Source organism: Leucopleurus acutus (assembly GCF_964270905.1).
Source record: "Leucopleurus acutus genome assembly, chromosome: 1".
In the NCBI taxonomy this organism is placed as follows: domain Eukaryota; kingdom Metazoa; phylum Chordata; class Mammalia; order Artiodactyla; family Delphinidae; genus Leucopleurus; species Leucopleurus acutus.
In genome coordinates this window covers 144,587,123-144,602,196 of record NC_139142.1, presented here as the reverse complement: position 1 = coordinate 144,602,196, position 15,074 = coordinate 144,587,123, and the positions used below count along the sequence as shown (strand labels likewise).

The 15,074-nt window shown below is 34.4% G+C and overlaps 1 protein-coding gene across 1 annotated transcript in view; it reads right to left on the bottom strand.

The window, feature by feature from the left end:
- Nucleotides 1-15,074, bottom strand: part of SCAPER (S-phase cyclin A associated protein in the ER) — a gene marked incomplete at its 3' end in the record, with an annotated part of 494,945 nt that overhangs the window by 212,838 nt on the left and 267,033 nt on the right. The window contains exon 23 of the mRNA XM_082835986.1: nt 11,828-11,954. Within this exon, the coding sequence (XP_082692112.1) occupies nt 11,828-11,954 (127 nt within the window). The remainder of the gene's footprint in view (nt 1-11,827; nt 11,955-15,074) is intronic.

The window sequence follows — 15,074 nt, the reverse complement described above, 5'->3', positions numbered from 1 at the left end:
AACTCACAAATATGTGGAAATTAAACAATACATTCTTGCACAACCAATGGGTCAAAGAAGAAATCACAAGGGAAATTAGAAAATACTTTGAAATAAGTGAAAATTAAAACACAATATAACAAAACTTATGGGATTCACTGAAAGCAGTGCTCAGAGGAAAATTTATAGATGTAAATATCTGCTTTAAAAAGAACAAAGATCTCAAATCAATAACTTAACTTTACACTTTAAGGAAGTAGAAGAAGACCAAACTAAGCTCAAAGCTAACCCAAAACTAAAGGAAATAAAGATTAGAGTGGTGATAAACAAAATAGAGAACAGAAAAGCAAAAGAGAAAAATCAATGAAATCAAAGTTGGTTCTTTGAAAAGATCAAAAACATTGACAAACCTTTAGCTAGACTAAAGAAAAAAGAGAAGATTCAAATGACTAAAATCAGAAATGAAAGTGGGGATGTTACTATTGACCTTACAGAAATAAAAAGGATTATGACAGCATACTATGATCAATTATATGCCAGCAAGTTAGATAACCTAGATGAAATGGACAAATTCCTAGAAACATGCAAACTACTAAAACTGAGTTAAGAAGGAATAGAAAACTGGAATATATTTGTTAACAAGCAAAGACACTGAATCAGTAATCAAAAACCTCTCAACAAAGAAAAGCCTCGAACCAGATGGTTTCACTGGTCAATTCTACCAAACATTTAAAGAATTAACACCAATCCTTCTCAAATTATTCCAAAACACAGAAGTAGAGAGAACACTTCTTATCTCATTCTATGAGGCCTGTATCATCCTGATAATACAGCTAGACAAAGATATCAGAAGAAATTCTAGACTAGTACCCCCTATGAGTATAGATGCAAAAGTTCTCAACAATTACAATTATCAGCATGTAATGAAAAATTAACAGGTTAAAAAGGAAACAAGACATCACAAGAAAGAACGTGTAAAAACACACACTGAAAGATGTGAGATATTAAGGTTATTAGACACCGATTGTAAAATGTTATCTGTGTATAAATAAAAAATAAGCTTGAAAATATCTGCAAAGAACATGCAATTATAAAAAAAGGTCATAGCAGGTGTGAAAAAGAGCAAACAGGCTTTCTAGACATAGAAAATTGAATACTGTGGTTAAAATTAAGAATCTCATGGATAGTTTTAAGAGTGTATCAGAGACAACTGGGGAGAGAATAAATTAAAACAGAGAAGCTAGAAGAAACTCACTTATCTACAAAACTTTGATTTACGACAGATGAGGCACCAAAGAACAGTAGGGGAAACTAGTCTTTTCAATAAATGGTGCTCAAAAAATTAAGCACCTAGATGGAAAAAAAAATGAAATTAAACCTTACAATAAGCAGAAAAATTAATTCCAGGCAGATAATAAACTAAAAGTAAAGGCAAAACTATAAAACTTCAAGAATAAAATATAGAAAAAGACTTCTTGACTCAGGAATGGGACAATAGTTTATAAAGAGCAAAAACTATTAACCATAGAATACTGATAACTCTTTGCACACTAAAATTAAGAAATACTATATGATACCACTTATATGTGGAATCTAGAAAATACAACAAGCTAGTGAACAAAACAAAAAAGAAACAGACTCACAGATATAGAGAACAAACCAGTGGTTACCGGGGGGGAGAAGGACGGGGGGACACTACCATATTGTGGTAGTAGATTAAGAGGTACATGCTATTATGTATAAAATAAGCTACAAGTATATATTGTACAACACAGGGAATATAGCCAATATTTTATAATAACTATAAATTGAGTATAACCTTTAAAAATTGTGAATCACTATATTGTACACTTGTAACTTATATAATATTGTATATAAACTATACTTCAGTTTTTAAAAAAAGAACTGTTCATCAAAAGAACCAAAAGAGAGTAAAAAGACAGCTGAGTAATAGAAATAGGTATCTTTAATACACTTCAAAAACATAGAACTGGTATCCAGAACGTAGAAAGAATTCTTACAAATCAGCAGAAAAGTGAGCAAAAGATTTGAACAGGCATGTCACAAGAGAATTCAAATGGCCAAGCAATATGAATAGGTGCCCAAACCTACCTGCCAATAGAGATGCACATTAAACTACAGCAAGCATACTACTACATACCCACAAGATTGGCAAAAATTAAAAAGTCTGATAACATCAAGTGTTAGAAAAGGAGAAAGAAACAGGACTTTTATACTCTGCTGTCAGTAGAGTGGCTTGGTACAACTTATTTGGAAAACAATACAGCATTATCAAGAAAAGTTAAAGGTACACATACCCTATAACCCAGGAATTCCACTCCCTAGGGAAATTCTTGCACATGAGTACAAGAATACATGTTTAGAAGCACATTTTTTATAAAAACAACCCAAATTTCCATCAATGGTGAAATGGATAAGTGCTACTGTGGCAAATTTATATAATGACACAGTACATACAGCAATGGAAAAAACCCTCTACACAACATAAATTCTTAAATACATAAACCTGATAGACGCCAAGACACAAAAATACAGAGAGTAGCATTCCATTTATATAAAGTTCAAAACTAGACATGTTTAAACTAACATATATTATTTAGGAATGGATCCTTAGGGAATAAAACTATACAGAAAATTTTTAAAAAGTGGTTTCCAAAAAGTCAAAGTAATAATTTATCCAAATATTAAAAGAAATGCATGATTGGCAAAATAAATGTAGGTGGGTTGCAGGGTTCGAGATGCTGGTAATGTTCTATTTCTCAACAAGTAGTCACCAGGGTTTCTTGCTGTTATAATTATTCATTTTTCTGTGCAAGTGTGTTTTACACAAATTTCTGTGTGTTGTATTACATAAGAGGTTTTTTTTTTAAGACGAGGTTTTTTAAAAAGAATTTTAAAAGAGTTTACAAAGAGTTAATGTGCATAATCAGAAAATATCACAAGTTGTGTAAAAAAAGTTACTATAAGCTAGCAGTACAAATATTCATCACTGAGTTTTTATAACAAATTTATTTGCTTTTAATAGAGCACTCTTCAAAAAGAAGCCACAATAAGTGATTTCACACGAGATGACTAAAATAGTGTGTTTTTATAAAGGCAAGCCTCAACATCTGAAAAATAATATAAACTATTTTGGAATCATGATTATCTAATTTTTTTTGTTTTTTACTGAGACATAGTTTACATAAAATGCACAGATTTAAGTATTTGGTTTGATGACTTTTGGCAATTGGACACACCTATATAACCACATCTAAAACAAAATACACAAACACTTCCTCCTTTCTTTTCCTTCACTGTTTCTTTTTAAAAAATACAAACCATATACATATTAAATTTCTGTATGATTCTTAAAATAACAATTCCATTTTCCTTATATTAATTGTCTAATGCAAGCTAGTTGAAGAAGTATCAGAAACATTTTCATTTTACTTTGGGCCATACGATACACTTGTCACCTTCTGACAAGATATGGGTGTCATACAAGCTGTATAGTTACTTGTCAGCTGCTACGAGGAAACAACTACATAAATTGAGAACACAGTAAGTGAGGGGATCAAAATAAGACCATCCTACAACTGAATATTTTCCAGTTCCTCTCAAACTGAAGAGTTCCAGCTGAAAATAAAAGAAGTAAAACCTAATGCAACCATGAGGTTTGGAGGATAGACAGTGTCTACCAGGACCTGGACACAATTTTCTGAACACAATTAGGTTGAAAAAGCTCTTAGGGATTAGTGGTTTATCTTCTCTAGGCATGTGTTAAATAGCCACAAAAAGCAGAAAAAAGGGGAGTGGGGTGAGGAAGGGTTTCTACCTTTCTACCTTCCACAGTTTTTTGTTGGTGGAATTTTGCAAGATAAATTTCAGAAACACCAAAGTAAGACGGGGTTTGCTATAGGTATGACAAAGTCAATTGTGATTTGACATCTCAATTCAATTAAATTATGAATGCTGTCAGCTACGTGGTTTACTTATTCAGGTTCAAGAGATTCACAGCTGAATCCCTATTTAAATTTGGCAGGATTCTAAAAAAGTCAGGAAAGGCAACTGGACAAAATCCACGTCCAATCCATTTGCTTAAAGTGTTTACTTATAGTAACAGCATACAAATGTCTCATGTTACTGATAAACCACAGAAAGCTTGTGGGATGCTGTTACTATCCAAACTTAAATGTAATGTTCATTATGGCAGAGTAATGAGAAAGTCAATAAAAATACAAATCACATTTACTTAGAACCAATTTAATACAATGGCAAGTATGATGAAAGTGCCTTTGCATATATGAGAATGTTTTAGAAACTCTTATTTGAAATAATTAAACATTTCTGCAACAGAAGTGTCTTTGGAGCAATTTATTTTAACTTGAACTTTAATTATATTGTGAAACATAAACATACATTAAGACAGAAAAAAAGAAAACATTTAGTACAATTTTAAAGAATAATTATAATTTGAACATAACATCACCATCTGGTCAAGCAAAAAGAAGACTAGAAGCACTCAAGAAGCCACTTAGGTAAATCTTCCTGATCATACCATTCACCCTCCTCTTTGGATAATCATTATCCTGATTTTGACGAGAAATATTTTCCATATCTTCTTTATAGTTTTACCACCTATGTATACAGTCTAAAAGAATAATGTTACCTTTGTCTATCCTTAAAGTTTATGTAACTGGAAATGTAACAGTATATAAATATATTTTGGCGACTTGTGACTACACATTGTGAGATACACCCATGTTGTTACCCATAACTGTAGTTCATTCATTTTTTTTTAAACATCCTTATTGGAGTATAATTGCTTTACAGTGGTGTGTTAGTTTCTGCTTTATAACAAAGTGAATCAGCTATACATATGCATATATCCCCATATCTCCTCCCTCTTGCATCTCCCCATTCATTTTTACTGTTGAACAATATTCCATTACATGAACATACCATAATTAATATATTCAGCTGTTGATGGATACTTGGGTTATCTTCCATATTTGGTAATTATAAACAATGCTGCTATTGAACATTTGTGTACGTGTCTCCTGGTGCATATATGCATTAATTTCTCTAGGGTATAAACCTAGAAGTAAAATATGATATGCATGCCTTCAACTTTAATTGATCCTGGGCATACATCAGAGAAAACCATAATTCAAAAAAATACGTACACCCCAAGGTTCACTGCAGCACTACTTACAATAGCCAGGACATGGAAGCAACTTAAATGTCCATCAACGGATGAATGGATAAAGAAGATGTGGTACATATATATGATGGAATATTACTCAGCCATAAAAAAGAACAAAATAATGCCATTTTCAGCAACATTGATGGACCTAGAGATTGTCATACTGAGTGAAGTAAGTCAGACAGAGACAAATATCATATGATATCGCTTACATGTGGAGTCTAAAAAAATGGTACAAATGAACTTATCTACAAAACAGAAACAGAGTCACAGATATAGAAAACAAACTTATGGTTACCAAAGGGGAAAGTGGAGGGGTGGATAAATTGGGAGATTGGGATTGACATATACACGCTACTATATATATTGATAAAATAGATAACTAATAAGAACCTACTGTATAGCACAGGGAAACTCTACTCAATACTATAATGAACTATATGGGAAAAGAATCTAAAAAAGAGTGGATATATGCATATGTATAACTGATTCACTTTGCTGTACAGCAGAAACTAACAAAACATTGTAAATCAACTATACTCCAATAAAAATTAATTAAAAAAAATAAACTTGTAGTACCAACTTATATTATCACAAACAGTGTATGAGCATTCCCATTGCTCTATATCTTTGCTGATACTTGGTATTTTCAGTGTTTAATTTTTGCCATTGTGATAGGTGAATCACAGTACCACACTGCGTTTTTTATTTGGATTTTCCTGATTAATAAAGAGATTGACTATCTTTGCATCTATTTATTGGCTAATTAAGTTTCTCCTTTTGGTTTTGTTTTGGTTTGGTTTTTTTCCGCTGCACTGTGTGGCATGTGGGATCTTAGTTCCCCGACCAGGGATCAAACCTGTGTCCCCTGCATTGGGAGTAAGTTCCTCCTTTTGGAATGCCTATTCTCTTGATCATTTTCCTACTGGGTTGTTGGTAGGTTTTTTTTTTTTCCCTCATTAATTTGTAGGAATTCCTTATATACTCTGGATACCCTTCTTCATGGGTTGTACATATAAAGATCTTCTCCCATTCTGTTCTCTTGTCTTTCTACTCTTTTTTCTGGTGTCTTTTGATGAATAGAAGTTCCTATTTTAATGCAAATTTATCAACACTTCCCTTTATGGTTAATGTCTTTTTTTGTCCAGGCAAAAGCCCAAAGTCAAGAAGATATTCTTCTCTTATTTCCGAAAGGCTTTTTTTTCTTTTTACATTTAGGTCAATCTGGAATTAATTTTTTGTTTATGATGTGAGGTAAGGTCAAGTTTCATTTTTTAAAAATAAGGATATTTAATCATTATAGCATCATTCACAAAATAGACCATACTTTCCCCTAATGCTTTACAGTGCCTCCTTTTTCCATACATACATAAACAAGCATACACATTTGAATAGGACTATTTATGTTTTTAATTGTGTTCCATTTTTCTTTTTCTCCATCTTTGCTCCAACAGCACACTTTCTTAATTACTGCAGCTTTAAGCAAGAGATATGAATAATCTAATCCATGAACATGATAGATTTATTCCTATATAATATTTTTATATCATAAATACAACTGATTTTTTTATACTCTCCTTGTATCTAGTGGCCTTGTTAAACTTATTTATTAGCTTATGATGTTAGCTATGTTTTTTTTTTTTTTTGTAGATACAATTTGTCAGATTAAGGAAATTCCATTCTATTCCTGGTTTACCATCATGAATTGTTTGGCTGCTGAATTTACCAAATGTTTTTACTGCATCTTTCGAGATGATCATTTTTTTTCTTTTTTCTTCTATTAATATAAGCTATGATTGATTTTCCAACATTAAACCGAACTTGAATATCCTGAATAAATCCAACTTTGTTGTTATATATTATTCTTTTAATACATTGCATGATTCGGTTTGCCAAAATTTTGTTTAGGAAATCTGAATCCAAGTTCATGAATGAGATCGGCTTGTAATACGATTTTCTCCAATTTCACTATGATGTCTGTAGGTGTGTATTTCTCTTTATTTACCTGGCTTGAGCTTCATTTGGCTTCATGAATCTGTGGGTTGATTTAGAAGTTTTAGAAAGTGCTAAATGATGATGACTTCAAATAATGTTTCTACTTTTCTACTCTCCTTCTGAATAACTATACATACATTAGGCATTTTCACTACATATTATATGCCTCTTACACTCTTCTCTGTGTTTTCCATGTCATCTTCTCTCCATGTTTCAGTCTGGATTCTATCTTATGACCTACCTTACAGTATACTAATTCCCTGTCCAGCTGGTTTATTCTGCTGTTATCTCATCTACAGTTTTCTTGATTTTAATTACTAAAATATTCAGTTCCAAAACTTCTATTTTCTTTCAAATGTGCTGTACCTTTAAAAAAATAATTAATACTTATATCGTTGAACATAATAGGCATAGTTCTAGAGCCCCTATTGGCCTGTTTCTATTCATTTTTATCCATGTTGTCTTGCCTTTTATACACCTAATTATCTTTCTCTGTCAGACAGTATATTTGAAAATTATTTTGTTGAAGTAATTTGAGACTTAGGTTGATTATTATCTTCCTCCAGAGTAGACTATCCATTTGCTTTTGTTAGGTACCTGGGGGTATTAGCAATTCAAGATCACTTTACTGCTTTTTCCAATGATGGGATTTTCCCAGCTACCCAGATGATTTGCCGTTTATCTGCTGTCTGTGCAACGACTGGCATACTGCCTGTTTACAGTTCAGTCCTTTAAGGTCCCAACCCAAAACATGGGTTTTTGGCCACTGTCCTACGACTTACAGTTCCAGACTCCAACAATTTTTCCCCACCAGTTCTGCAATAATATCAAAAGTACTACTCAGCTTCTCATCTGCCCCTTTTGGATCACCAATTGTACCCAGCCCCAAAATGCCTGCCATGTTCCCAGATCTTAGACCAGTAATTCTTCACTACTTTATTAGCAATTCAGTTCCAGTTTGTATTTTGTCTAGCTTTATTCATTGTCATCAGTGAGAGGACTATTCTGAGTTACCTCCTCTGTCATTGCTGTTAGGTCTATAACTAAATATTTTCAAGCTTATCTTTTGTTTCCTTAACACGTAAAAGAACAGTTTTACGATCTGTGACTGGTATTTACAAAGCCTTGCAGTTCTAGTTTCTGCTTGCTCTTACTCATAATGACTTATCCACTTTTGTGCTTGTTTTTTGACTGCAGCTATTCGTTCTTATAAAATTACTTGACAAAAATTACCTGAGGCCTAGGATAAAGGTGTCTTCTTCCAATTAGGACTCGCATTTCCTTCTGCCAGGTTTCTAGGGGATGCTACTAACCAATCTGGGACTATTTTAAACTCACTTCACCATTTGATATAATACAGGTAATGTGAACTTGGACTGCAAATCTACTCCAGGGCTGGATTATGGTTATAACTTCTGCACTATACCGAGACACTTTCTTTGCAGTCTCTGAGGTCAGGTGAGAGGGTTCACCATTACGTCGGGGAGCAGGCTATGGTGGTTTTGGTGAAGGGAAAATCTCCTATTAGACTTCATACCTTAGGTAGCCCTTAGGCTTTTACTTTTGTCTCCCTACCCCATGAGGCCTGCAAAATCGTAATTCACATTTGCCAGCCTGGCAAATACTCTTGGGGCATTCAGTTATAAGCAAAACTGTCTAAACTCTTGCTTTTTCTTTGGCCTGATAACTCTTTATTTCTCCTTAGCTCTTTGATGCTTTTAAGAAAATTACTTTTAAATTTTTTCCAGAATTTTTAGATGTTTTTGATGATAGAGTTGGTGCAAGTCCCCTAGATCACCATATTTCTTACAGAAGTGGCTGCGGTTTGTTAAAAAGCATAATACATGCAGGAAAGCTTACAAACGTTTTATTTCTGAACAGAATCAGAGAACCCAAAAAGCCAGAAGGGACGTGAGACACACAGTAAGTATTCCAAAACCCAGGTCTCCTCAGTTTCCAAATCTCTTTTGTGACAAGAGCATTTTTGTGCATCACACATTTAACCTGTTAGTCCTAAAAACATTTCTCAGAACTTCAGAAAAATTACCTAAGGAAACTGTGTCAAAGCAGTAACAGAAAGCATCAGTGTGTTGAGGTCTAAATTAGAGGACAAAGACCTCAAGATTAATCTCTCACCATTCCACAGTGAGTGCCTGCCCAAGTTCTACCAGTCCCCCATCCCCACCCCCATCACTTCTAGGCTGTCTTCAAATCCTTCACTGGGTACTTGGCTTTGGTGTTAATGATTTTGTTACTCCAGGCAGTTTTCCAAACAAAAAGGAATGGTTATTTATAATTCCTAGACTGAAATCATAAATACCATCAGCTGAATTACACTGAAATGTCCGTATAACTCTATGAACAGAAGTTCACATAAAGTTAGTCTGTCTTGGCTAGGTAAAAAGGATTTTAGTTATAAAAGTTGCAAAAGGATCTTATTGTAGGTAAGTTTAGACTCTTAGGTGGTCCTGCAGTGTATACTCTGAGGACAGCTTTGCAGCAAGGTTCCTGACACAGATCATTTAGGCTGGGAGCCAGACAACATTTTTCTCCCTCAAATTATAAGGGATCAGTGGTATTCCAGTAAATTGCCCCTTTGTGAATGAAATAACTTTACTTAGATTTTCATACTGAAATACCATACTGAATACCTTTCTTATACAGATCATTTTACTTTTTCCTCAAAAATTTTGTGATTACTTCAGTCTGAAACAGTATTCACGAGATACGGTATACATGGTGGTATCTTCAAGCAAATGCCTTTTAGTTCAAAGTATAAGTACCCTTTATAAAAAAAAAATCAGTATCTGCTAATTTTAAAATAATTAGAGGCTTTTCCAAGGTATATAAAACCTCCAAACACTCCACCTAGTACATGTTGGACAACTAACAGCTTCTGAACTCTCTCATACTCTGAAAGGGACATGTTATACAAAAGAACTGACTCTATGTGGCTCTGCCATGATATCACAGTGAATATGCTGCTCTCAGTTCCTATAGAGGATTGTATTTTCTGATGCCAAAATGCAGCTGAGCACTATCTTGTAAAGCTGATCATTTATATGACTGAAAACCTGGTAATTCCACCCATGAGGCATATCCCCTAGAGTAGAGCACTGATTCTCAAAGTATAGTTCCTGGACCAGCAGCATCAGTGTCACTTGGGAACATATTAGAAATACAAATTCTTGGGACCCACTCCAGACCCACTGAATCAGAAATCCAAGGTGTTTTAACAAGTCCTCTAGGTGATTCTGATGCAGACTAAAGTCTGAGGCTCCCTGCTTTAGAGAAATTCTTGTTCACTTGCTCTGATACAAGAATTGTTTGAGCAGAATTGCCCCTTCTCTCTCTACCTCTCCACACCGCCCCCCCCCCACATCCAATCCCGAAAATGAACATCTACTGTCAGGAGAACAATATAAAAAAATGTACTACTAACACAATGTAGTACTCACTATACAACAGAGAAAATAAATGAAAAACAGCTACATTTACAAGCTTAAATAAAACTTAGACCCATAATTTTGATTGAAAAAAATCACGTTAAGTCTGCAGTGTGATATTTTATAAAGGTTAAACACAAGCAAAACTAAATAATATATTATTTAAATATATATTTATGTGATAAAGCAATAACACTATTTTTAAAAAACAAAGAAAGGATACCCCTTTAATTCTGTACAGTATTTCCCTCAGAGGGAGCAGAGGCAAGGGGATAGGGTGAGGAAGGAACACAGTGGGAACCATAAATGTACTGGGATCAATCTAGTTCTTAGGTTGGTCATGAGATTGCAGCTGTTCACTTATTTATGTAATTTTTATCACTACATTCTTTTGTATATATAAAATATTACATAATACATTTTAAACCCAGAAAACAAAAAAATGCAGCTCATAAACAAAGACAGTCATTACCTTAAGTAGAAAAATTAGAAACCACCTAAGTGATATAAATTGTATAAATTGTGATATGTTCATTCAGTAAAAAAGAATTTTAAAATATATGAGAAAAAATTTATGATAAAATGAGTTAGATAAAATAATGTAAAAAATGTACAGTAAAAGGATTAGAAAAAAATACAATAAAATGTCAATAGTGGGTATTACAGGGAGTTTTGTTTCTTCTTTGTACATTTAAATTTTTCTATAGTGAATAATAAATACTTTAAAAATCATTAAGGATTTTTAAAACTGTCACTGAAACATTTAATAACTCTAAGTCATTAAAGAAAACTACCAAATCTTCCATTGGAAACAGGAAGGAAGTTGGTATTTTGTGAAAATCTGTGATATATGAGCTTTATAATTCAAAGTTTTATATTTTCTGCCATAAAACTGTGTATCTTTACTACTCTGATTTCATTTAAAATAATTTCATGTTGTTTGTCTGGGAGGAAATATCACTGAGAAAACCGTGACCTAAAGAATATATTTTTGCCATAGAGGACTTCAATTAAAACAACTAAAAACAACTTCGATATCCTTAAGAACAAAAAGAAAAAATATCCACCAATGGTTGACCAGCTTTTGGAAACATCGAAGAAACACATATACTGAGAGTCTGCCTTATAGCCCGAGGGCCCATCATTATAAGAAAGAAACATAAAGATTAAGGCCAGAGGCCAGAGATTAGTTACATACCTCTTTTTCCAATATTCTAGCGACCTCACCAAGGGTACGATCTAAAGCAGAAACCTTATTGTTTGCCCATGAGCCACTGTCTTGTACTTGTAGTTGTTTTAGAAGATCTTTGGCTAATCGCTGAAGCCTTGGATACAAAATGAAAGAGAAGAATGACATGAATGTATTAGACTATAATATTTCATTTTCCTAAATATTTTTAAACAAAAGTTACTTTCATTATTGTATTAGAAACTGCTTCATAGAGCACCTAAGGGGAAGAAAAACAAACCACTCCTAAGGCTGGTATTATCCTATGTTCACAAACACCAATCTAGTCCTTGTGACACAAAATAGATCTAGAGGACAGTACTGTCCATTCACAGGATTAGCTGGAGCAATTGCTGCCATCAGTTTCCACGTGACCCTTAAACTAGAACAGAATTGGAGATGGGGAAAGGTGAGAGTATGATGGCAGAGAAAATGAGTATAAGACCTTGAGCAGGTTTTCATATTTTGATTTAAATCTTCAAGGTAGCCTTGGATACCATGTTATAAGCACTGTAAACTCTCAGAATATCAAACTCTCCATTTTCCAATTTACAGGCAATTTGGGGATTTCCTGCCACTGCTGATGTCATTTAGACAATAGAGCAATTATTTCCTTTTCACCAAGAATAACACATATTTCCTAGATCGTAAGATTCTTTAGTAAGGGGAACGTATGTAATATTTCTTTGAAGCCCTTACTTCTTCTGTTTCATATACCTTACTCTTTGATCAATCTTCCTCTCCTTTCAACTTACTTGCTTGAGTATCCTACCAGCAAATACTCACCAGACACTTTCCCAGATCTCTCCACTTTTCCCCTACGAATCATCTCCCTGTTGCCTTACTTCCATTTTTATCTATGATTGATTCCATAGGCCATCATTATAATCACTTTCTTGTAAACGTGTGCTACATTCCCTTTCTGTTGTTCTGTTACTCCTACAGCTAACCCCCAGCCATGGTAACAATCATTAATGTTTGTTTAGTGGGCCAGGCATCCCTCTCAGTGCCTTGCATACATTAATTTATTTAGCTGGATTAGTGAACATCTGCCTGCCTTTTCCATTTTTGATACTGAGAAACAGTCATACCATGCAAAAGACTGGTATGACTACAGATTCAGAATCTTACTAACATACGTTTGTCTAGTCTGCTCACTCTCCTACAAAGACTTGCTTCATATATTGCTCAATCTCCTCACAACTCCACCCATTCCTTTCTCCCCATTACTTTCACATATGAAGATCTTACATTTTATAGAGAAAATGGAAGCTACTGGAACCAGAAAATCTTCTTTCTGCCACAAAATCTACAAGGATATCAGCACTTCACCCATACTCTCCCTTATTTCTCCTATTACAATCAAGGAAGACTGATTCCTCCCACGTAGGGCTAGTCTTGCCACACAGGCTCTGTATGCACGAGGTCTTCCTGGATCTAAATCTCGCTCTTCCTGCTTCAGTGTCTTTGCAAATGCTATTCATTCATTCCTCTGAAATGCTTCCCCCACCTCCACATTATCTAGAAAATTCCTACTTATCCCTTAGTTTTTAGGCCAAACATTGCTTTCTCTGATTTGACTATTCCTTCAAATCACTTATTACAAGTCTCTCCCATGCAGAGATTTACAACAGAACTTTTGGTAATGATGGGAATGTTCCATATCTGTACTGTCCAACATGGTGGCTGCTAGCCAAATGTACCTATTGTGCACTTGAAATATAGTTAGTGTGACTGAGGAACTAAATTTTAAGTTTTATTTAATTTTAGTAATTTAAAAAGCCATATGTGGCTAGAAGCTATCATACTGGACAGTGCAGAAGCACAGTATTAACTTCATGAGACAGGGTTCTTTTCTTTTTTTATTATTAATTAATTTATTTATTTTTGGCTGCATTGGGTCTTCGTTGCTGCACATGGGCTTTCTCTAGTTGCAGCGAGCGGGGGCTACTCTTCGTTGTGGTGCGCGGGCTTCTCATCGTGGGGGATTCTCTTTGTTGTGGAGCACAGGCTCTAGGTGCGAGGGCTTCAGTAGTTGTGGCACGTGGGCTCAGTAGTTGTGACTCGTGGGCTCTAGAGCACAGGCTCAGTAGTTGTGGTGCACAGGCTTAGTTGCTCCGTGGCATGTGGGATCTTCCTGCACCAGGGGTCGAACCTGTGTCCCCTGCATTGGCAGGTGGATTCTTAACCACGGCGCCACTATAGAAATCCCGAGACAGGGTTCTTGTCGACCCATTCACCATCTTATCCGTAGCACCTCTAGATAAGTACCCTCAATAGATATTTAATGATGAATGGTCTAAGAAGAAATTTCTTCTTTACATTAATAGTATCCATAACCTCATATGTTACAAAATGCTTTCATGTACATGATCATTTTTAGTCCTCTGAAAAACACTGTCCATCCCTGTTTGAAAAATGACGACGCCAAGGCTCAGGCAAATTAGGTGACTTTCCTAAGGCCTCACGACTGGTAAATGTATTATTGGGACTAGAAACCTAGGCCTTTAATCTTCAAATTTAATGCCTTGTCTCCACACCATATTAGTCAATTCAAATAAGGAAATTTCATTCACAAATGAATAATATCTTAGAATATAATTTCATCCAGAAATGTATTTATGTAAAAAAACTGAACTCCTCAAAGAATACAACAGTAATTGCAGCTCAAAAAGGCCCTGGTGAACTCCAGTTTAAACCTAAGCTATCCATATGAAGTTTACTTTGATAAGTCAAGGAATAAATACAAACTCTAAAATCAGAAATACCTATGCTTAAACTCTGGCTCCAGAACATACCACATATGTAAACCCTGGCGAGGTTATTTATCTACTTTCAATCTCAGTTTCTTCAACTTGAAAGTGGAGATTTTATATATACATATATATTTTTTTCTTTCAGAGCTTCTGAAGACTAGAGATAATTAATGTAATGTACATAACACCATTCACTAAAGTAGACATTCAATAAATGACCAACTCTTATTACTATTCATTGACAGAAAGTCTCAACCTAACAAAAGGAAAAAGGGAATATAAAAAATACAAAAATAGAATAAGAGCAACATACTTCTTTTCTTCCTAATCGAATATGGGCTAGAGTCCCATCCGATTAAAGTTACTGACCTTATCATGTGGATGAATATTGGCAGCGAACTTCATTGTGTGACAGATAAGTAGCCACTTCAGCTTTTGGCTGAATAAAGCCTGCACACCAT